This window comes from Camelina sativa, chromosome 11, assembly GCF_000633955.1.
Source record: "Camelina sativa cultivar DH55 chromosome 11, Cs, whole genome shotgun sequence".
NCBI classification, from domain to species: Eukaryota; Viridiplantae; Streptophyta; class Magnoliopsida; order Brassicales; family Brassicaceae; genus Camelina; species Camelina sativa.
In genome coordinates, this window is record NC_025695.1 from 44,955,718 (window position 1) to 44,978,391 (window position 22,674).

The 22,674-nt window shown below is 34.2% G+C and overlaps 4 protein-coding genes across 5 annotated transcripts; 2 read left to right on the forward strand and 2 right to left on the reverse strand.

The window, feature by feature from the left end:
* On the reverse strand, window positions 1,181-2,764 carry LOC104726458 (dehydrodolichyl diphosphate synthase 5). Its single transcript, XM_010445328.1, has 4 exons — window positions 2,588-2,764; window positions 2,144-2,372; window positions 1,822-1,889; window positions 1,181-1,736 (listed from the first exon to the last, which is right to left on the reverse strand). Exons 1-4 carry the CDS (start codon window positions 2,749-2,751, stop codon window positions 1,292-1,294), a joined length of 906 nt encoding a protein of 301 aa, XP_010443630.1. The 5' UTR covers window positions 2,752-2,764; the 3' UTR covers window positions 1,181-1,291.
* Window positions 4,715-6,833, forward strand: LOC104726459. Its single transcript, XM_010445329.1, has 5 exons — window positions 4,715-5,027; window positions 5,633-5,783; window positions 5,876-5,942; window positions 6,047-6,287; window positions 6,371-6,833. Exons 1-5 carry the CDS (start codon window positions 4,960-4,962, stop codon window positions 6,585-6,587), a joined length of 744 nt encoding a protein of 247 aa, XP_010443631.1. The 5' UTR covers window positions 4,715-4,959; the 3' UTR covers window positions 6,588-6,833.
* Window positions 7,669-7,985, forward strand: LOC104726460. The gene is given in 3 exon segments (XM_010445330.1): window positions 7,669-7,701; window positions 7,817-7,909; window positions 7,911-7,985. Coding segments are annotated over 3 exon segments (201 nt in total).
* LOC104726461 (probable NAD(P)H dehydrogenase (quinone) FQR1-like 3) lies at window positions 8,165-9,637 on the reverse strand. Of its 2 annotated transcripts, none has more exons than XM_010445332.2 (4): window positions 9,543-9,637; window positions 9,208-9,276; window positions 8,669-9,028; window positions 8,165-8,593 (listed from the first exon to the last, which is right to left on the reverse strand). In XM_010445332.2, exons 2-4 carry the CDS (start codon window positions 9,231-9,233, stop codon window positions 8,356-8,358), a joined length of 624 nt encoding a protein of 207 aa, XP_010443634.1. In that variant the 5' UTR covers window positions 9,234-9,276; window positions 9,543-9,637; the 3' UTR covers window positions 8,165-8,355. The 2 variants fall into 2 exon arrangements, with proteins under 2 accessions (XP_010443634.1, XP_010443633.1); XM_010445331.2 differs by having other exon boundaries at window positions 9,208-9,282; window positions 9,543-9,636.

Consider the following 22,674-nt stretch of genomic DNA (forward strand, 5'->3'; position numbering starts at 1 on the left):
AAAAAAAAAAAAAAAAAAAAAAAAAAAGAAACTAAGTCGGTAACACTCCACTAAAGTTGTTGACTTTTTTTCTAGTGTTTTGTAGCTTAATTCGTTAAAAAAAAAATCTAAGTCGGTACCCACTAACGATTTTCAGTGTTTTGTAGCTTAATTCGTTAGGTGTGATTAGATCAATAAATGACACGTACATGTTCCTAAAAACATTTTCCTGTTATTAAGTATTAGTTACAATTAAACAAAGTTATGCATTGTTCGTTTTCTACAACACTGCTACCAAAGTTAGCTATCAGAAAGAAAAAAACAAGCAGAGAAGAGTAATTCCTTTGCCGTAATCTATTCAAGTGTCGCCGGAACTGTCGATACTCTTTTTAAAACTATTAAAACTGTCGCTGTTATTTGTCCTTCTTTTTAAAAGTAATAGGAATCGCCCGTTTTCAATTTTCAGCGGTACCAAACTAATAAATCAGAGTAAAATTTGGATTGCCGGTGGAGTCGCAGCATCGTGGGAAACGAACATGACCTATTAGTATGTCGAATCTCCCACAGTAATCTATGGCCACAATGAGATGCTTCTTCTTGTAGCTCTTTGTAGCTTCCTCTGTCTCTATGATTGTTTCTAGGAGAGATTCAGGGATTTTTCCAAGATTCCCGATTCCCGATTAGAGTAGAGACAGCATTGTATAGAGAGTGTGAAGAGTAGCAACTAGCAAGTGTTTGCATGGATTATAGAAATGTGTGAGTATCGTCTTTATAAGAAGTAAGTTTTTGATTACTAGCGCTGGTTGTTCCTCTCGCATTTTTGGAAACTATGCCATAAATGAAGTTGGTTACATTTCGATTAAGCATTGATATTTTTATTTTGCCTTTTTGGAGAAAAAGACTAGTAATTTAAATGTTCATTCAATGAACTTGTCAGTGTGGTTATAAATTGTGGTATCTACCTTTCAATTTTCAAACTATTTTGTGTCAATTGAGGCGGCCGCTAAAATCTTGAGGAACTAACCGAGTCCAGCCTTGAAGTTTGTATATGTTAAGTATAAACCTGGGATTTAATTAGGCCATATTCTGGAATGCATGTTTACGTTTATATGTCAAACTAATGTAGTTGCCAATTTTAGAGATAACACTTACCAAAATAAATCTCATTTTAAAGTTGAAAATGAATTTATTGAAAGTTAAGAAGCATTTTTAAAACAAACACAAATATTTTTGTCTCATGAAACAACTGTATCGCTACGTACTATTGCATCAATTGAACAATTTTGATTACTGAGACATGAAAATACAAAGTTTAAACTCTTCGACCAAATCGCCTCTGCCTTTGCTGATACCAAGTCAACGCGTCAAGATACTCAGCTTCGCCAAAATCAGGCCACAAAACATTAGGAAAGTAAAGCTCAGTGTACGCAGATTGCCATAAGAAGAAGTTACTGATCTTTTGCTCTCCGCTTGTTCTTATCAGCAGGTCAGGGTTTGGGAATTCGCTACACTTTGTCATCAACTCATTTTCCATCGCCTTTTCGTCAATGTCCTCCACTTGAATCAACCCGTCTTTCACTTTCGTTGCAAGATTTTTGCATGCTTGTAAGATGTCAAATCTTCCACTATAGTCTATAGCTATAATGAGCTGTTTCCCTTCGTAGCTCTTTGTAGCTTCCTCTACCTCTTCTATTAATCCTAGAAGCGACTGGGAGATTTTTGCGCGGTTCCCAATAACTGAGATCTTGATCTTATCTCTAAAACCGTATGGGAAAATTAACATCAGGACATAACTCTTCTAAAGAGGATATATTAAAACAATCAACATGTTGGAATATATACCTTTGGAAGTAAGGCATTTCAGACTTAAAGTGTTTCTTAAACAAGGCCATCAAACAGTTAACTTCATCCTGATCAAAGAAAACGAAAAACCGAATCAAAATGGAAGTATAAAGAAACATATATATAATCAGTGTTAGTAACTCAACCATAGTTAAAAGAAAAGTTTTTAAGGTCACAAATTTGTATCACCGGCGGTGAAAAGAAATAACTAATTAGTAAACATGTTCTATTCATATGGTCCAAAACTTATTGGTGGTTACTCAAAAGCAAAAATATCTTGAACCGTTTTGCTAAAGTCATATATCATTTCTCCAGTAATCACCTCAGGCCTTTCCCAATTTTCAGTGGAGAAAGCAAAGAGTGAGATTGTATTTGTCCCCATAGCAAAACAATCCTTAGCATTCTCCATGAGCCTTTTCACTCCGGCCTCGTGGCCACCCGATGTCCCGAGTCCACGTTTCTCCGCCCAACGTCTGTTTCCGTCCAATATAACCGCCACATGCTTTGGCATTCTATTTCTCGCCCGTTTCTCTTTCTCTCCCAGTGGACCACTACGTACGGAATTAAGAACAAAAAAATGTTTGTAGACTTTCATATAACAAAATATAATATGCACAAACGTTAAAAATTCAATTGAGCAATATGGACTCACACGTGGTTGAAGAATCCATAGTTAGTTAATTTGAGAATATATCACAAAAATAAAATAGACGGAGCTTTAATTAACACGTACGTAGAAACTATATATGATTAATAAAAGCACTACCGTTCGTCGTTTCTTTCATCATCGTATTTAGAAGCTGTGATTTTGAAGAATCTGATTATATTTTCCAAGCAGAAAGGAAGTCTTAGACGCCGAGAAATGAAGAGACCAGGGATGAGAAGAAATAGAGCAAGAAAAGTAAAAACAACAGAAAATAGAGACAACATTTGTTTTTTTTCTGTCTTTGTTTCAATGTTTTGTTCGAATTGGAGCACTCGTCTAAGTACTTAAAGAGAGCTACGGGTTGAAAGGCGCACATGATCGATGGAACCTTCTCTCTCGCACTCGCTCGCTGTCTCCTCTTGATGCTACGCAAAGACAGATCATACGTAATTAAGGTTTAATAAGATCTTACGACACTTGGAAATCACTACAACGTATCGTCACGTGATTTTTTCATTGAACTAAGACATTTGTATGTGTTCATGCTTTGACTTTTTTCCGTCCAGTATAACTTCATGGTTTTAGCATAAATGTCGAGCTAATCGTATAGATATAGGAGTTCATGCTCTGACAGTTTTGTTTGCATGCATCGTTTATATCTTCATGACTTCATGTGATGACGTCGTTAAAAGAGAAGATTAAAAAAGAAAAGAAAGAAGGAGCACCGTTTTTAATTAGCAGTGTGCAATGTTTTAACTTTTAAGCAAGCACACATGAGTCTCACGCGGATCATGCGGTCCTTGGTTACTGTATACTAGCTAGAGTATAATTAATCTTTGTTTTACTTTCAACTATTGTAATTTTGTTTGTTTATATTCCCTTCATTTCAAAATATAAGATGTTTTAGAGAAGTTTTTTGTTTTATAATATAGGATATTTTCAAGTTTTTATGCAATTTTTAGATTAGTTTAGTATTTTATATTATGCAGTATTGTTTCTAATTGGTTGAACTTGTTAAAAGTAAAAACTTCTTAATATGCATGTTATTAGTATTATTTTATATTCCACTAAATTGTAATCAACTTATTAGTTACAGTCTAAATCCTTTTTTTTCTTAATCTCACTACCTACTTTAATTATTGCAATGCATAGTGGGATCACTAATAAGGAGATTGTTGTGGGCATTGACATTATCCACTTTTTTTTTTTTTGATACCTCTTCTTTTATTTTACCCCGAGACTTTTGATCTATTTTTATTGATAAATTAAAATATTGAAAAAGATTTTTTTTTTTTTGATAAAATATATTGAAATGTTCTTGACATGTGGGAGTCTTCAATATGGTATTTTCCAAGACTTTTTATATTCAGTTAAATTTAAAAAACAAATGAAAATTATATAGTATAAGATTTAGTTACAAATTGAAAAGAATAATGATCATAGAATAAATTTGGATTTGATTTTTCGTAAGAAGGTTATGCTTCCAAGTAACCAAGACGGTTGAGTCCACAAACAGTCAGGAAATTTAAGAAAATAAAAAATTAAGAACAAAAAGAACATAGGTATATATCCTTATTTTATACTATAAATGCAATAACAATAAACACATGGTACACATTTGCATCAATGTTTGACATACATACTAATCAAATTAATTGAAATCTCTTGCATCAATCACTATCCTCCAACCTTTTTACGTGGTTCATCGTAACAGAGACATATGTACAACTTTAGGACCTCTAAAGTTTATCTAGTTAAGTTGGGGACGCCTAAATCCTACTAATATCTGATAAATTTTATAAAATATCTGCGTAGTAGAATCGATATCATCTTCCAAACCAAGTTTTATCCCTTTTTTTAGCCATAGAAGAGGAAGACGTTACATTACTGTTTCTCTTGTTGTTAGTTTTACATCTTTTAAAACCGTGACTGTAGAGTATTTATCATCACTAACTTTTTTTTTTAGTGAATACAATAGGTCAAACCGTCAAAGTGATACTGCGTGACATACTCTACTATTTTACTATAAGGTAATGTCAAATTATATTACAACCAGCCAAGTGGCAACCGTCTTTTAATTGAAACTGACGAAAAAACCATGTGTACGGTCACACACAGGTGATTAAACCCTGCTTTGAAAAGAAGGGTATCATCGTCATTTTACGTAAGTTTCGCGACTTTTCTTGAAAAGGCAACTTCGAGAATCGTAGCTGATAATATAAAGTGCTCATCAAGAAAAATCCAAAAAAAAAAAAACACTCTTCTCCTTCTCTTTCTGATTGGGCCTAGAAACATAAAACTCCTAGAAAGAAGTCTTTAATTCTTTATTTTTTTTTTTCTTTTTTTCCTAAATAAAAACTCAAGAAGAAAATTTCCTTTTTTGTTTCGATGCTTTGAATCACCATCATCGTCGTTTTTGGCTTTCTGTGTAATTTCATTCATTGATTCTCTCTGTTTCGTTTGATGGGAATTACTATTATTGTTCACCTCCTATGGCGAAGTTGTCTTTCAAGGAATCTCTAAAAGCTCTTGAAGCTGATATCCAACACGCTAACACACTGTAATATCCTCCTTCTCTTTCTCCACTTTTGAATAATTTATTTTTACTCTTCTCTCTCGTTGTTGCTTGATTTTAGTTTCCTTTGTTTGGTTTGCATGTAAGAGAACAGAATTAAATGGACCCTTTTTTTTTTTCGTGTTAGCAGTATGTAGCTTGATATTCTCATAGGTCCATCACTAGTTGAGAAATTGATAACTGTGTTAGGGATTTATCTAGACTCGGAACTGTTTTTAGTACAAGGAGTATATGTTTAGGCTCGTGTGATGACTTTCAATTGATTCTTGAGATTTCTTCTTCTTCACTAGTTGACTTGAAGCTTAGCTGAATCAGTAATGATCTAATTTAGGACCTTGGCTGCTACTGCTAGTGTTACAGGCTACAACAACTTATTGAACTTTTAGAATGTTTCTGTGATTGATATCAATGTTAAAGCTTTGACAGTTCTGTGACTTTTATGGGGATACATTAACCGATGATGAATCCTCGAACTACTACATTTGTTGTTTGAATATTTTCATGCCTTGACAAAAAAAAAAATCTGTTTTATAGTTAAATGCTTACTATCTTGATCTCATGTTTGTTAATTTCTGAAATTTGAATAACAGAGCTTTAGATCATCCTAGAGAGAAGGATGGAGCGCGTGTTCAGATGAGATTATCTTACAGCCCGGCTGCTCATTTTTTTCTTTTTCTTGTACAATGGACTGATTGTCACCTCGCTGGTGCCCTCGGTTTGCTCAGAGTTCTTATCTATATGGTACTTCTCCTTTTCCCATTTGTCTTACTACGTTCAACATACTGTTCTTGGTGATAGTTTGATTAACCCGTTGAGCTATATATTTGGTTCAGACTTATGCGGATGGAAAGACCACAATGTCGGTTTACGAAAGAAAAGCCAGCATAAGAGAGTTTTATGGTATATGTTTCTTTTGCGCTGATATAAATTTTGGTAATGGAGGATGATATAGTTACTTAGTTAGTATATGCTCATGGATTTTTGTCTGTCTTGGTGTTTATTAGCTGTGATATTTCCGTCGTTGTTACAACTCCAAAGAGGTATTACAGACCTAGAAGACCGCAAACAGAAAGAAGTCTGCAGTACGAGATACAGAAAGAAGGATGAGAGCGAAAAGTGTGAGCTCTCGAAGATTGAGGTCGAGAGGGAAGAAGAATGTGGAATCTGTCTGGAGATGAACAGCATATGCATGGTCGTGCTTCCCAACTGTACTCATTCTTTATGCATCAAGTGTTACCGCGATTGGTAAGTCACACTATCAAAGCCTTTGTAACCTTTTGAATTAATGCAACCGGTTTTCTGAAAGAGGGTAATGTTTTTTTACTTAGGCGAGGGAGATCACAGTCATGCCCTTTCTGCAGAGACAGCCTGAAAAGAGTAGACTCGGGTGATCTCTGGATGTTTTTGGACCAAACCGATACAGTGAATCTCACTGCGATCACTAGAGAGAATCAGAAACGGTTGTTTGATTACATTGAGAAGCTACCGCTCGTGGTTCCAGACCAAATGTATGCGTCTTCTCCTCACGATTGTCATCTGAGGTAAAGGCGAAACACCGGTTCTGATCTCTATGTGTATGTATTTAGAGTTAGTACAAGTACTATAGTCCCTCGTTAAAACTATTTTCTTTACCATCATTATCTTGGGAAAGTTCCCCTTGTGTACGTGCTTTTTGTGCATTTAGCTGTGGCTTCCCACTAAGCTTGTGTATATTTTAAGTAATCTCTTCTTCAAGAAGAGGGGGTTACTGGTTACACTTACAACTAATTTACATTGGATCTTGAATAAAAATGATACTTTCCCACGCAAAAAAATTGTTCAAATTCATATGGATGGATTCAGTCAACATAACCCGACCCCGGTAAATGTTAATCGGGTTGAGTCTGGGTGGATTCAGTCATCATAACCCGACCCGTTAAATTCTGCTATACGCGTATCTCCGGCGAATTATTAAAAATTCCCGATTTAAAGGCAATTGCAATTAGGGTTTTACTCGGCGAGGATCGATTCAGTAGCGATGAATCCATTGACAATGGTGAAGCAGACACAGATGATTAACGCGAAAGAACTAGATCTAGGGATCTCCGACGAAGCATCATGGCACGCCAAGTACAATGATAAGGTCCCAATCAGAGTTTACAAGAACACAAGACTTTAACTATTTTTCTTTTTATTCATTATCATAATATTGTAGAAGTATTTATACATGTGAAGGGTGGCTATAAATTAGGAAATATACATGAATCAAATATTTAACATAATCTACCAAAACGGCAAAACCTAACAACAATAATAAGATCACATATGATATTCTCATTGTTTCTAATCTTATTCTAATCGACACCGGTTTACTTCGGTTATGTTCTCATCATACAAAGATTTAGCCTACGTTTACGTCGGACGCTTACCGTACGACCTCACGGAGGGGGTGATCTCCTCGCCGTTTTCGCACAGTATATAAGTTTCTTCTTCTCACATTGTTTGAAAATAGTATAATAATGTATGGTGGTGATTCTTATTCTGAATGTTTGTGGTTTCAGTTGAAGAAGATATGGTGAAGTTGTTGATGTGAATCTTGTTCGAGACCAAGGAACTGGAAAATCAAAAGGATTTGCTTTTGTTGCTTATGAAGATCAGCGAAGTACTAATCTTGCTGTTGGTCAGTTCATGATTAAGCCCAATTCCTCTCTATGGATCTTTTTTTACTACTACACGTTGTTTCTCTTAATTCATCTTCTTCTCTCTTGATTGTAGATAATCTGAATGGAGCTAAGGTGTTGGGGAGGATAATTAAAGTGGAGCATCGTTGTGAATACTTAAAGAGAGAAGAAGAGGAATATGATGAGACAAAGAAGAAGAAGAGAGAAAGGCCCGTGGTGTCTGCAGAGCTTTTCAGAGAAGGGAGTGTACTCGTGGAGATTCTTGCAAATTTTCTCACGATGAAAACGTAAAATTAGCACAATCTCTCAAGAATCAAATATGTTCTTACTCATTGATTTTGTATTTTGATTCTTTTTTACTTTATATGGACAGAGAGGTGCTAATACCGGTTGGGGAGCTGAAGATCGGACAAGTTCCAGGTGAGATTGAGTAAAGAGAATCATTATGACATACAGAGGATATATAGGGATTGTTCATATTGATATCAAGTGGTAATACTTTGCATGAGTAGCTAGAATCTATGGGAACTAAGATTTGTTGACCATTTAGCTGCATACAGATGTGTGTATAAAATGTCAAATCTTATTTTCAGTTTTCTCCTTGACATTTACAGATTGATTAGTAGTATATGAAACACACAGTCGCTTTGGTTCTAGGCAGTAGAACGTTTCTTGAGTTTCTTGGCTATTCCAGCAAAGTACTTACCATGGTAATTCGCCTGCTGAATCTCCAGCTCAGTTGGCTCGCGTGAGCCATCAGCTGCATAAGTCCCTGACCCATACGGCGAACCACCTTTCACCTCTCCCATCTCGTACATGCTTTTACCAAATGTGTACCCTAACGGTACAAATATCATCCCGTGATGAGCCAGTTTTGTCACTGCCGTCAGTCTGCAGATCAAAAAGTCAATCAGTGCTTGCCTTTGTTGGTCTAGCTTTTGCTATCTATTAGAACTATGTTCTTACGCAGTGAGTTCTTGGCCTCCACCGTGAAAACCCGTACTCCAGAAGATTCCAGCAGGCTTCCCAGCGAGAGCCTGTGTAGTCCAGAGACCACTTGTATTGTCAAAGAAAGTCATGACCTGTGATGCCATCACTCCAAACCTAGAAGGAAACCCAAACATGAATCCATCAGCTTCCGCCATTTGTTCTGGTCGAATATCCGCTACATCGTCCGGTCTTGGAACAGCCTTCACTTTCTCCAGTATTTTCTCTGGTAATGTCTCTGGCACTTGCCATAGTGTTGCTTCCACTTCTGGAACAGAGTTGGCTCCTCGGAGTACCTCGCGTGCCATTGTCTCAACATGGCCGTGCAAGGAATAGTACCTACCACCAGACAAACCGTAAACCAGATCTTTCGTCAAAACCAATCTGGTTTGAGGATTGAAAACCAGATTTTTCAATCTGTCTGGGCCAGTAGCATAAAATCGCAGATTTATATTGACTAGAAAATGATCGCCAGTTGATTAGCTTGGCATGGATTGGTTGAAACTTGAAAGACTCACACTATATAAATCTTGGTGACAGCCATAGCTTAGAGCTTGAAGTTGCGGACAAACCAAGAATTCCTGCCCCTGAAACTAAGGAACATGACACTGTTATGTGATCCGAAGCTTTTCGATGATCGAAATGGAAATTTCTATATCGACGAGAAGACATTGATATATTCTCCTTGAAGGACCAATAATTTTTTATCAACATGTTCGTTTTTTCCTACACCTTCACAAGTCTTGACTAAATTTACTCGAAATCAGAACTTTACAAAAACTGACATTATCAGATTTCCAAATAAGAATTAACTCCTATACATAAAGTAGCAATTCTGAGGAAAATAACTAACCTTTGTGAAAGAAGGAAGAGGAGGAGATGAAGAAACAGTTTGGTGAAGATGATCTTTTAAGAGCTGTAGATGACGTGGCAATAAGTTTGACCGACCATTTTTCTTATATCGGGCTTATCATCTTCCAGCCCAATTAATGTTTAATGTCTCTCCTCCTCTTGGCTTCTGAATAATTTTAGTCAGACAATAATAAATCTCATGATTAAGAAAATTAGTAACAGACAGTATATATAGTTTACACAGCTTACTGATAACTCGTTATTTATAAAGTTATCCATATTTACAAGGTATAATATACAAGGTAAAATATTGATAACTCGTTATATTTATTGTTATATATATTTTAAGATATAATACATATATTAATTTTGTCCAAAAAAAATAAACACATAAATTAACAAATTCAAAAAATATTGTATCCATATCCATAACATATAATAAATCACATTTATTGTTTAATATAGTTACTTTTAAAATATTCATATGATTTTCTATATTGATAGAGTAATTGATTATGAAGTTAAATATTCAGCCAATTATAATATTTTCGGTTGATTTTATAGGTTTTGGTATAAAAATTTATTCTAAAAATTTGAGACTATATTATTTAGTTGCAAAAAAAATCTATGATTTTTATTAATAAATGTAATTAAAATAATATCTTGATTTTATAAAGTTTTGAAAAATGGGTAAATTTGCAACTTATATAAATAAATTGTATTAATACTAAAATCAAAACAAATTATTTGGAATATTCATTTTATAAGAAAGAAATACATTGGAGTAAAAACCACACTTATTATGTTTTACAGGTAACGGAGAAATACATTCGAAACACATTTGTTTGCAAAGAAAAAAATCTGTTCGGACCAAAGATATATTTCTTAAAGATGTAAAAATACAGTGATACCATTTTGGTCAACATACCATTTGATACAATGTATTTAAGACACACATGATGAATTGTATGATATTTGTTCACGTTAATCCCCTATATAATAAAACGGAAGTACAGAACATTGTTTTGTAGACTATATAATTTTAATAGATTGGTTACAAATAGGTTATACATTAATGATAGATTAATTAGTTACAAATAAGTTATACCAAAAATCTTAAAAAGAATATTCTAAAGAATCATATCATCTAACTTACCATATTAATTTCCTTTATTAAATTATTCATCAAATAAAATATTTTGATATTTAACTTAATATATTAATTTGTTAACTATCATTATACTTCACCTTTTATTTTTATATATGAGTCTATTTTGTAAAACAAATAAATTATCATATTATTTATTATAATTAAAAATAGTTTTATTTTCAGATATACCATAAGTTGAATTTTCAAAACAAATATAAACTATTCAATCTATAAAATATTCAAGCTTTAGTAATATTATTCTTTAAATATAAAATCAATTGAATAATTTTACTGAGTAACGGGTCAAATTGAATATTTAAATTCAAATTGACAAAATTCTGTCTTATAATGACATTCAAGTCATGATGTAGAATATACATTGTTGAAATAACTTCACATATATAACCTAATACAACATATTAAAATTTTATTTTAAAATATAAAATATACAAAATTTCGTATAGTATAATTATCTAGAATCATTAACAATATAAAACTTACAAAATAAGTGTCTTTTTCAAGCCATCATATTTAGCATATGATTTTATTGCATAATGTTTTATCCAAAAAAACTTTTAAAAACAATCATATAAATTATATTTTATATAAAAATTATAATATAAATAAAATAAATTTCAACATGTGCTCCAACACGAGTCTTAATCTAGTATTTTTAAAAAGTTTCCACAATCTGATACAATAATACAAATAATTTTGATTTAATTTAAATATCTAAATATAAATAAATAATCTATATATACAAAAAAAAATCTGAAATATACAAATAATGAAACAGAATCAAAGGAACATAATTAATCTGGATTTTTTCTTGACCGATTTAGGCATGATGCTACTATATATACACGGTTTCGTTTTCATCTCTATGACTCCATAGAAACTGAAAGTTTACAAGAAAAATATGCCGAAACGAGCAGATTCCTTTTGTCACCTCCCATGTCTCTTTGTCTTGTTATTGACTTCAGTCTTAGCAGTCATAGATGATCCTCAAAGTAAACAAGTGAGTTACGTTCTCATAATCTCGTACGTATACAATAATTATCACTAATATATTGTTTCTCTCTATACATGGTGATAATGATGCCGATACTTAATTCATAAAGGTGTATGTTGTCTACATGGGCTCACTTCCCTCTCAACTTGAATACACACCAACATCGCATCATATGAGTATTCTTCAAGAAGTCACGGGAGAAAGGTGCGATTTACTTGAATCCTGCCTTCTGTAACCATTATTGTGATTAGTTATAATAAGCTTATAACAAGTGATATATACGGATGTACTCTAGTTCGATGGAAGGTCTTTTGGTGAGAAGTTACAAGAGGAGTTTCAATGGGTTTGCAGCCCGGCTCACTGAGTCAGAACGACAAAGAGTAGCGGGTTAGTGTTCTTCGATTGAGACACATCTTACGTTAAAATGTATTTTTCAGGTTAAAATTTTATGAAAACCCTTTTTAATTTGTGTTGTTAGAAATGGAGGGAGTTGTGTCTGTGTTCCCAAACAAGAAGTTACAACTCCAAACGACAGCGTCTTGGGATTTCATGGGGTTGGGTAAGAATTCAAAGCGAAACTTGGCCATAGAAAGCGATACTATCATCGGGATGATCGACACTGGGATTTGGCCGGAATCCGAGAGCTTTCAGACAAAGGGTTTGGTCCTCCTCCCAAAAAATGGAAAGGTGTTTGTTCCGCTGGCAAAAACTTCACTTGCAACAAGTAATATTTCTCATAATTAATTAATTTCTCTAATAGAAGATTAGTATTTAGTACTATTGTTTTAGGCAAAGACTGATGTGTTCACATTTAAATATTTTAGTAAGTTGATCGGAGCAAGAGACTACACAAGCGAAGGCGTCAGGGACATAGATGGCCACAGTACACACACAGCTTCCACAGCGGCTGGAAACGCAGTTGCGAATACAAGCTTCTTTGGAATAGGCAATGGAACGGCAAGAGGTGGTGTGCCAGCGTCTAGAATCGCAGCTTACAAAGTCTGCTCCGAGACAGAGTGTACCTCTGCATCTGTACTGGCTGCCTTTGATGACGCGATCGCAAACGGTGTTGACCTCATCAACATCTCTATCGGGGGAAGGTATCCCAACTGTTTGATTAGGTTAATCCAATCGATCCTTGGTATCATTGTATTGACAAGATTATATATGAGTGGATGTACAAGATAGCCGTTGGGGGCTATTAACTAAGCTTCCTTATATACACAGAAGAATATATGTATTCCTATACTAATACCCTCCCGCAGTCAAAACGGGATGAGGATGGACCTTGAGACTGGATTTGAAATCACGAAACAGAGATGTAGGGAGACCTTTGGTGAAGATGTCGGCATACTGATGGGAGGATGGGACATGGAAGACACGAACCTGGCCCATGGCAACACGTTCACGGACAAACAAGATGTTTAACTCTATATGCTTGGTGCGTTGGTGTTGGACCGGATTGGTAGAGAGGTAGACGGCGCTTATATTATTGCAGTATACTAGTGTCGCCGTGTTCAGAGGGCAATGAAGTTCAAGGAGAAGGTTACATATCCATATTGTTTCGGCCACAACATTTGCGACACCGCGATACTCGGCGTCAGCACTGACTGGATACGTTTGCACAGGGATTGTGGGAGCTTGAAACATGACATGGCATAGGTAGGCATTGCTGCTAGGACCGATTTTAACATGATTAGTTTCCCCGCGGAGGATAAGAACTTTGAAGACCAACTGCGAGCTCTTTGGCGCATCCTGTCTACAATGTTAGTGAAGAGGTCTTTCTTTTTCCTTTCAAAGAGTTCAGGGAGACCAAGGTACTTTCCACAGCCTCCTTCCTTTTGGATGCCCAAATGGTTTTTGAAGAAGCTGGTGTCTTTGAGTAAAAGGTTATGGCTGACTTTTGTGGATTAATACATTGACCCGATGCATTCTTATATTTTTGCAGGATTTGGAGCAGGCATGAACAAGTGTCAGGGTCAGACTTGCAGAAGAACATTGTGTCATCCGCAAAGAGGAGGTGGTTTAGTCGCGGACTCTTCTTCCCTACTCTGATAACCAGTAGGCGTCCTTCATCTTGAGCTTTGAGGCAGAGACCAGAGAGTACATTGCTGCACAGGATAAACACAAAGGGCGAAAGGGGGTCACCCTGTCGTATACCTCTCTGAGGCACTACGAGACCTTGTGCTGAGCCATTCATCAGATAGGAGTAGGTAACAGTAGTTATACATTGCATAATCCAGTTGATCCATTTATGATGGAATCCCATTCTCTCCATGACTTGTCTAATGAATCTCCATTCAACCCTATCATATGTTTTACTCATATCGGTCTTAACAGCCATGTACACTGACTTTTTAGCTTTTGATGTATGCAGATAGTGGAGTACTTCGTGGGAAATGAGAACATTGTCTGAGATTGCTCGTTGAGGCACAAAAGCTGATTGGTTCTCCGAGATTAGATCTGGTAAGACTGGTTGCAGCCGTTTGGTAAGGATTTTTGCTATAATTTTATAGTATACCGAGCACAGCGCAATCGGTCTATAATCCTTCATTGCTTGAGGGTTTGTGATCTTGGGAATGAGCCTTATGTGTGTTGCATTCATATTTCGTGGCAGGGTTCCGGAAGTAAAAAAGCTTTGGATCTCCAAGGTGATTTGTTTGCCTACCGTAGACTAGTTGGAGTGGAAAAAACTAGTCGAGAATCTATCGGGTCCCGGTGCCTTATCCGCATGTATGGAGAAACATGCAGTCTTTATCTCTTTGGCTGATGGAATGGCAGTTAGCTTTTTATTTGTTTCCTCGGAGATGCAAGGTTTGATGGCTTCAGTGACTATGACCTCATCAATATTGCCTTCTGAGGTGAAGATATTCTGGTAATAATCAGTGATCACGCTCAGGATCTTCCCTTCCTCAAAAACTGCTTCCCCTAGGTCATTCTCAATCACAGAGAATTTATTGATTGCTTTTCTCCCCTTTGTGATTGCATGAAAGTAACCGGTGTTTTGTTCACCAAGGGTTAGCCATAGTTGCCTGCTACGCTGCCTCCAGAAGTTTTCCTCATCCTTGTAAGCCGCTGTGAGTTCTGCATTTATCAAGGTGAGCGACTCTGCAGTGGATTCGAGGTTGGACATTGCCTCCTCTAGCTTATTACGCCATTCCTCAATTCTTTTTTTACTGTTGTGATGCTTTTCCTTGCTCTATTTTATTATATTTGTTCTCACTCTGCTGATCTTTATGTCTACTTTTTCAAAGCGCATGGGGTTCCAGTGTTCAGTTACCAGTTGGGAGACCTCAACATTGTTCTTCAGCCTTCTATCGTATCGAAACAGCCCCTTCTGGCGTCTTCTTTTCAAGTTAAAGTGGGTGATTAAGGGTCTATGATCGGATCCTTCAAACATCAGGTATTCGCATCTGCCAGTGGGGTAAGTCGTTGCCCATTCACTATTCGACATTGCTCTGTCAAGCCTGCAAAACACTAAGTGGTCATAGCGTTTTCCCCTCCAGGATAGATGGTTTCCAGAGTGACGAAGATCATACAGGTCATTTTCCGACATAAAGGTGCGGAGGTCGATAAAGGAGCCTTCTGGACGTGTTGGGCCTCCTGATTTTTCAGTTGCATCGATTATGTCATTGAGATCGCCAATTAGGAGCCAAGGTTCAGACCTGCTCTGCCCAAAAGTTGAGATTTGATCCCATACTTGTTTTCTTTTTGCTTTATCAGGTTCACCATACACGAAGGTGACAAAGAAAGTTTTACCCTCTGCTGTTATCTTTGTGTCAATGAAATTCTGGCAGTCCGCAAGGATAAGGAGCTCAATGTTTGATCCCCAGAGAAGAGCTAGTCCTCCTCCACCAGGACTATGAGGTGAGATTAGTTTGCTCTTTGTGAAATCAAGGTCTGCTATCGTCTTTAGCACACTTTCATCTTGGTTTTTTATTTCCATGAGGAATAAGATGTCTAGAGATGTTTGTCGATGCATCTCCTTCGGGCGCCGGACTGTTGTGGGATTCCCCAACCCACAACAGTTCCAGCTGATAAGTTTTAAGAAAGAGGTGGTGGGGGATTGTGAAAATCCCTCTTATTCCTTACACTCGGTGGGATCAGAGTGATAGGAGGCTGCTCAGTGGGATGAGAAGGTCCCACATCGTTTCCAGCAATTGGGTGTGAATGATTCCTGTTCCTGGTGGTGGCTTCACTAGTTCTCTGTTGATCGGTCCCAGTCGAGGTTGCTCTTCTTTTAGGTGAGTTCTCGATCATAGTCTTATTCCTTTTACTGGATTTGGCTCCTCTTAGGCTCAAAGGGCTTCTACTGTTTTGTTTATTCAGGCTAGGTCGTCCTCTTTTCTTTTTTGTGACACTAGTGTTGCTGATTGGGGGTTCAGGTTATGCTTTTGTTTTGGTCAAAAACAACATGCTTTTAGGTTATTATGTGCCACAATCAGATAACGTAGACAACAAAACATAAATAAAAAACAATCATTAGTATCTTTTTCTTTTAAACGAAACCAACAATCAAAAAAAAAATTGTTGAAAATGATAACCGTAGCAAACTAAAGAGATTTAGTGCCACAATCACATAACCGTAGCACTAAATTATATGAAAATAAAAACCGAGCCAACAAAAAACAACCCGAACTGTATAAAATAATATTAACATAAACACGGAAATTAATTTTTCCCAGAACACAACTTACATCGAATCCAAAAATCACTCAGAGGACAACCGAAAAAAAATTACAACTAAGAACACAAAAACAACTCACAACTTAATTAGGAAATCAAAGGGAGGCAACACATTTTCATATAAACAAATTTGTATACCAGTTAACACTTACGTTTAACAAAATCAGCGGCGGATAACCAAATATCCCTTACAGATGCGAAGCAAGCAGGAAATCACCCAAATATGCAAAAAAAAAAAAAAATATAGATCAATGAAAGGGATGACTGAAAAAACGATTACGAGCATCAAAGTAATAGGTTCAATACTCATATTGTCTTCTAGATCGCAAACATTGCTCCTCTGCTATACGTTCATGAGAACATGAATTTTGAAAGAGAACAAATCCATTTCCAACTTAATAACATACCACTAGTGATCCAATAGACCAACACATTATAAGCCTTACAGAGAGATTGGTCCAACGGCTGAGACACAGAAAAATAGCCAAAAAAACATAAATGTAAGTTATTGATTTTATTTACTTTTCTTAATAAAATCCACAACGTTTTTCACTCCAAACACTAAAACATTGACAAAAGCTACTCCCACAGTTTACTAAATACATATGAAAATAATTAAAACTCTAATCCACAATTTTAAAAAATATTAAAAAACTTAACAAGATGATCCCAATTTTTGAAAAATAAACAGCGTCCTAAATTATATTTACTGCAAAACCTATTTTTTCAAAAATATCCAGCAAAACAACATAAGCAACCAAATCAACTACAAAAATAGACGCAAAGATGAATACACCTTAATCTAACTTCCGCGCGTAGCGCGGACCAAGTGCTAGTATTCTATATATTTATCAACAACCACCACTACAGTCTACACACACCCCCAACCTTACTTTTAAAATGATGCACCTATTACATTTTCTATATATACAGTTTGATAATGTCTAAAGAACAAGTTATCTGGGCCTTAAAGCCCACAAGGGCCTTTATCAATTAAAAATGGTCATGATATCATTCTCATGATAACGATCATGCATGTCAAGCTCTATAATACAATTATACAAATCAAAATCTCCAAACTCTGAAATTGCAAAGTTAATGAAAAAGATGACGGTGATAAATTCGATCGAATCTTTCTCATCGTTACTGGCAGTGGCCGGCGTGGTGCGAGTCCATGATGTATGGATTCCAATGTCCGCACCAGAATATTAACTCTCGCCTCCTTTAGAAATCCCAACTGGGATTTTTGTAATTAGGGACTACAGAAGCCCATACAATTTTAATTAGAACAGCCCATCCGCCAACTATACCTAAGCAAGCCCCAAGCGTAGATTCGATAATAAACAACCCTAAAAAAATCAAAATTTTACTGTTAAAACCGAATATTAAAGATAAATTGGACTTTAATATTTTTGTTTCTTCTCTTCTGTTTGGTTGACTTTTTAGAAACTAATAATAATTCTAAATGTTAAGTTGGACGTTTGCGAGCATTAAAACAAATAATAAAATGGACAGTTTGTTAATATGGAAATAGTAAATATATTTTTAGTCATCTTTATTTTTTGGGTTGACGTATTGCATTAAATTTTGGGTAAGATAAAAGTAGAGAACAAAATTAAGTCTGTAGCATGCTTTTTGTCAAACTTTTACTCAGTAAAAAAAAAAGAACAGCTTTTGCCTATAGACTTTACCGACGGTACATCTTTTCTATTATAAATAGTGGTAGTGTGGTATCATCCTATTTACTCTAACTTCTAAAAAGAAAGAACAAAAAGAAAAATCTCTAAAAATGAAACTCTCTCAGTTTGCAAAACTTGTCATCATCATCACGCTTATTGCATCTGCCACTGGTAATTGGAACTCTCTCATCTTCATGCTAATTGATCATCTTTAATCCACTCGTGACTCGTTTTTTTTTTTTGTTTTTTGAATCTTTAATCCACTCGACTTTGACACAATCTTTCATTGATTCCCACAGGTACCAAAACTGGTTATGAGAAGAAGAAAGGTTTTGAGGAGAAGAAAGTACAAGCCGGAACGAAGTGGGTGGTTCCGTCGGAGCCGTGTACGGAGGACGATTGTGGGTTCGTCTGCCTTCACCCTGATCTACTCCCGCACGGTTGCCCCGGCATCAACTGCGTTTGTGTGGAGTAATTACAAAAGTTATCTGAAATTAAAAGATACTATTAAAAGTTATGTAAAAGTTACTTTTACTCAGTAAAAAAAAAGGAAATAAAGAACAGCTTTTACCTATACTTTTTGTTCAAATTAAAGAGTATTACTGCACTAATTTCTTGTACATGGTCTTTGTTCAAATTAAAGAGTATAAAATTAGTAGTAACCTCATCGATTTTACAATCATACTAGTCGTATTATAAAGAAACAAATTTGTATAAAACGTAGCTGATAGATTAAATATATATATATATAAAAAAGTATGGTATAAAATTACAAGTAAAACACACAACTTTTCACCAAATTACAACAAATCTAAACACTTTCAATAGTTAAAACTTTGTTCGTAGTTTACTCATGGAAATGCATTAAATTTTCAACCAAAATTGTAACCAACAACCACCATATAAGTAGAAAGTAAATTAAGGAAGTGGAAAACCAACTGTAGACTCTGCTAATTTCTGAAGATATCAAAAATGTAACTATATAGTTTACCAAGACAAATCCTTATACTTGATGCTGTGAAAAACAACGGACTTGAAGCATTTGAAAGTTGTTTTCAATCAATTAATGATACTAAAAATTGCAACAAACAAAAATTTGTTTAATTTAGGGAAGATGTTACCGTCGTAAGTTTAATTTGGTAATATTAATCACATACGCTACCTATTAACTAACTACAAGACAACAACAACAACAAAAAGAAGGCACCATTTTCATAATAATTAAAAGAGAAATATATATATGAGAATGAAGGAAAATGTGAGGGAAAATCCAGCTCATAATTTATTTTCAAACAGTATGCTTGCTATATTTATTAATTTTGTACAGAAATGTGATATTTATTGGTAGCTAAGAAATATAGCCACAAAGAGATACTAAGAACTACCATAAAAAATTATATATATATATATATATAATATTCACTAATTAATCATTATCTTATATATGTTAATAATACAGCTCAAAATTAGCTCAAAGTTCAAGCCATGTTTTTTAAAATGACATGTTATTAACATCTGTACCCTTATATTTTGAAAATAGTATACGCTACATTTATTAATTTTGTATATGTGATTTTTACTTATAACATGCTACAAAGAAATATAGATTAATATAAATTATAACACATAAAGAATCAAATCATCACGCAAGATGATGTGAATTACACAACAGAGAGATCACATTTATCTCACAGTTTATTGTCAACAAAATTTTCAACCTTCATTAAGTCATAACTTTTAACTTATTATGGAGGTTAATTTACTGTTCAAGTTGAATTAATGCTAGCTACACCTTGTATACTTTTGCAATTACACGAATCTGCTGGCATCCATTGCTTGCCATTTGTTATGTTTATGGTCGTTCTAGCTTGGGTTAATGATACATCATTGTACTTTTGTAATTAGACATTTAATTTTAGAGGCTCAGAAAGAAGTTGTTACTATCTGTATTATGAAAAACAAAAATTGTATGTCGAATTATATTATTCGTAAGGCGACATTTATAAGAGCAAAGGTGATTTGAGAACGTAAGATTACTACATTGACAATAAAAGGTGACTAAGAAGATCAAAACATAATTATGAACACATTATTTTATTGAAATTACTGAAAGGTAACACCTACGAACGATGAACCGAAGAAGAAAACATAACATAATTATGATTCTAATTCAATCATATTGACATTATTAAAAAGGTTTATTATAGTCACATGGGTGCTTGCTATGGGATTTTTACGACTGAATCAAATAATTTTCTTTCCTAATTGAAAAGGTTATTATAGTCACATGGGTGCTTACTATGGGATTCTTACGACTTCAGTATTCAGATAATTTTTTTCCTAATTTGGTGTATTTCATTAACACGTCTAATTTAATACTATAGAGTTATTAAAAAATAAGTATATATATATAGAGAGAGTTATTGCAGGATGATAGAGTTATTGAACACGTCTAAAGCCCAGGGTAAATTTCAACCTGTACTATTTCAAAAGTGTAAATTTCTCTCCAGACAACAGATTCGTGTGTTTTTCTACCTAAACCCTTACATACTTTAAATTTACTACCTAGATTTTGAATCGTTACCCATATTCTTATATTGACTCAAACAGCATTAGTCAACCGTTAAATGTTTTGATCAATTTGACACGTAAGCGATGATATATCAAGGTTATTGGGCTTGAAACCTTAAAACGACGTTGTTTTCAATTAAGATCTTTCCCCCCAATTCAAAACACGTCGTTTTAACTTTTCATTACGAACAACGTCGTTTGCAATTAAGATCTTTCCCTCAATTCAAAACACGTTGTTTTAACCTTTTACTGCAAACGACGTCGTTTTAAGGTTCTGAGCCCAACGACCTTGACACATCATCACTTAAGTGACAAATTGATCAAAACATTTAACGGTTGACTAACGTTGTATGAGTCAATGTATGAATATGGGTAATGATTCGAAGTCTAGGTAAGAAATTTGAATTATGTAAAAGTTTAGGTTGAAAAACACACGTATCTGTTATTTAGGTAGGAATTTACACTTTCGAAATAGTACGAGTTTAAATTTACCTTTTTCCCTCTAAAGCCCAGTGAGAAATAATAGAGATCCCATGGCTTAAAGATTTTTCAGGTTTTTCGAACTTATTTTACAGATCAAAAATTCAAATTTATAAATTTTAAAAAATAATGTTTAAAAGTGCAATATAAAACAAATCAATCAAAATTTAAATAATTCATCTATATTCACTAAAGCCAATTTAATTTTAAAAAAGAAGTTTAAAACTAAATAAAAATTTTATACTTTAACTAAATAAAACAATATATAATTCATATAAAGTATCACAAATAAAAATTTTAAAAGTATTAAGTAAAGTTATTAAGTAAATATGAAAATTAGGATTAGAGTTTTAAACTTTATTTATAATAAATCATTAATCAAATCTTGGAATCAAACAAAAATGTTAACAAATAAGTATAAATATATTTGTTTAAAGATTTTTCGGGTTGGCCTAAGTCCGATCGGATTAAGTCCAAAAAACTTTATAATCCATCGGGGCTGACTTGAAAGACTTGATTTTTTCTGAACATATATATTTTAAGCCCATGTGTTTCAAAAAAATATATTTTAAGCTCAAATACAATGTTTTTCAGGGTAGGATTGAACCAACCCACGAAATTTGACCATAATTAACATGCGTAATTGAAATATTTATTTTTAGTGCGCGTTTGCAATTTTTTTTTTGAATATTACTGACTTTTTGCTCGATGGGCTTATAAGATGATTGGTAATAAAGTTATTTTTTTTTTAATCCAATTTCTTATTTTTGGTGTATATTAATCTGGACTAGTCTTAATACATTATAATACTATTAAAAAGAAGTACAAAATTAAGAATGTCAAAAATCCCGGCTAATATTACAGCAATTGCTACTCAATTAAGCATTAAGGAGATGATTAATTAAAATTGAAATTAAAAACTTAATTAAAAAATTCAATCCATTTATCGAAGGATCGGACTGGGTCATTAATTGTTTTTTTCGTTCATCTCCAGATTTTTTTTCTTTGATAATCATTTCGATTGTTTCTTTTGGTAATTGCTTCTTCTATCAGTAAAAAAAAAAGAGGATCTGTGTAGCTTTAAACGAATCAAGCAAACTTGAATTGTCTTTCGGTTATGATCTGTTGTTCATGTAAATTAAAAATCACAATCTCAAAAAAAAATCACTTCTTCGTTGCTAACATAGAAATAAATATGTACTTATTGGATCTAGCATATGATGTATAGAAAATAGAGAAAAGAAGAAGAACTGATTCTAAGTTTGTCCAAAAAAAAACTGATAAAAATGGAGGTTCGATTTCTGAAAAAAGAAGATGAGGGTAATTTTATTATTTCTAATTAGGACAACGAAAATAAAGAATAAAATGTTAGTTAGGAATCGAACTCGTGACCTGTGGGTAATCAAAATATACTCAAACCAGCATACTATACAATATATTATTAGTTATATATTAAATATCATAAGATATAAACGGGTTAGCAAAATATTTTTTTGTTTAGAATGATGATGTTATATTTTATAATACTTGGATTAATCTGTAAAACTATTGATTG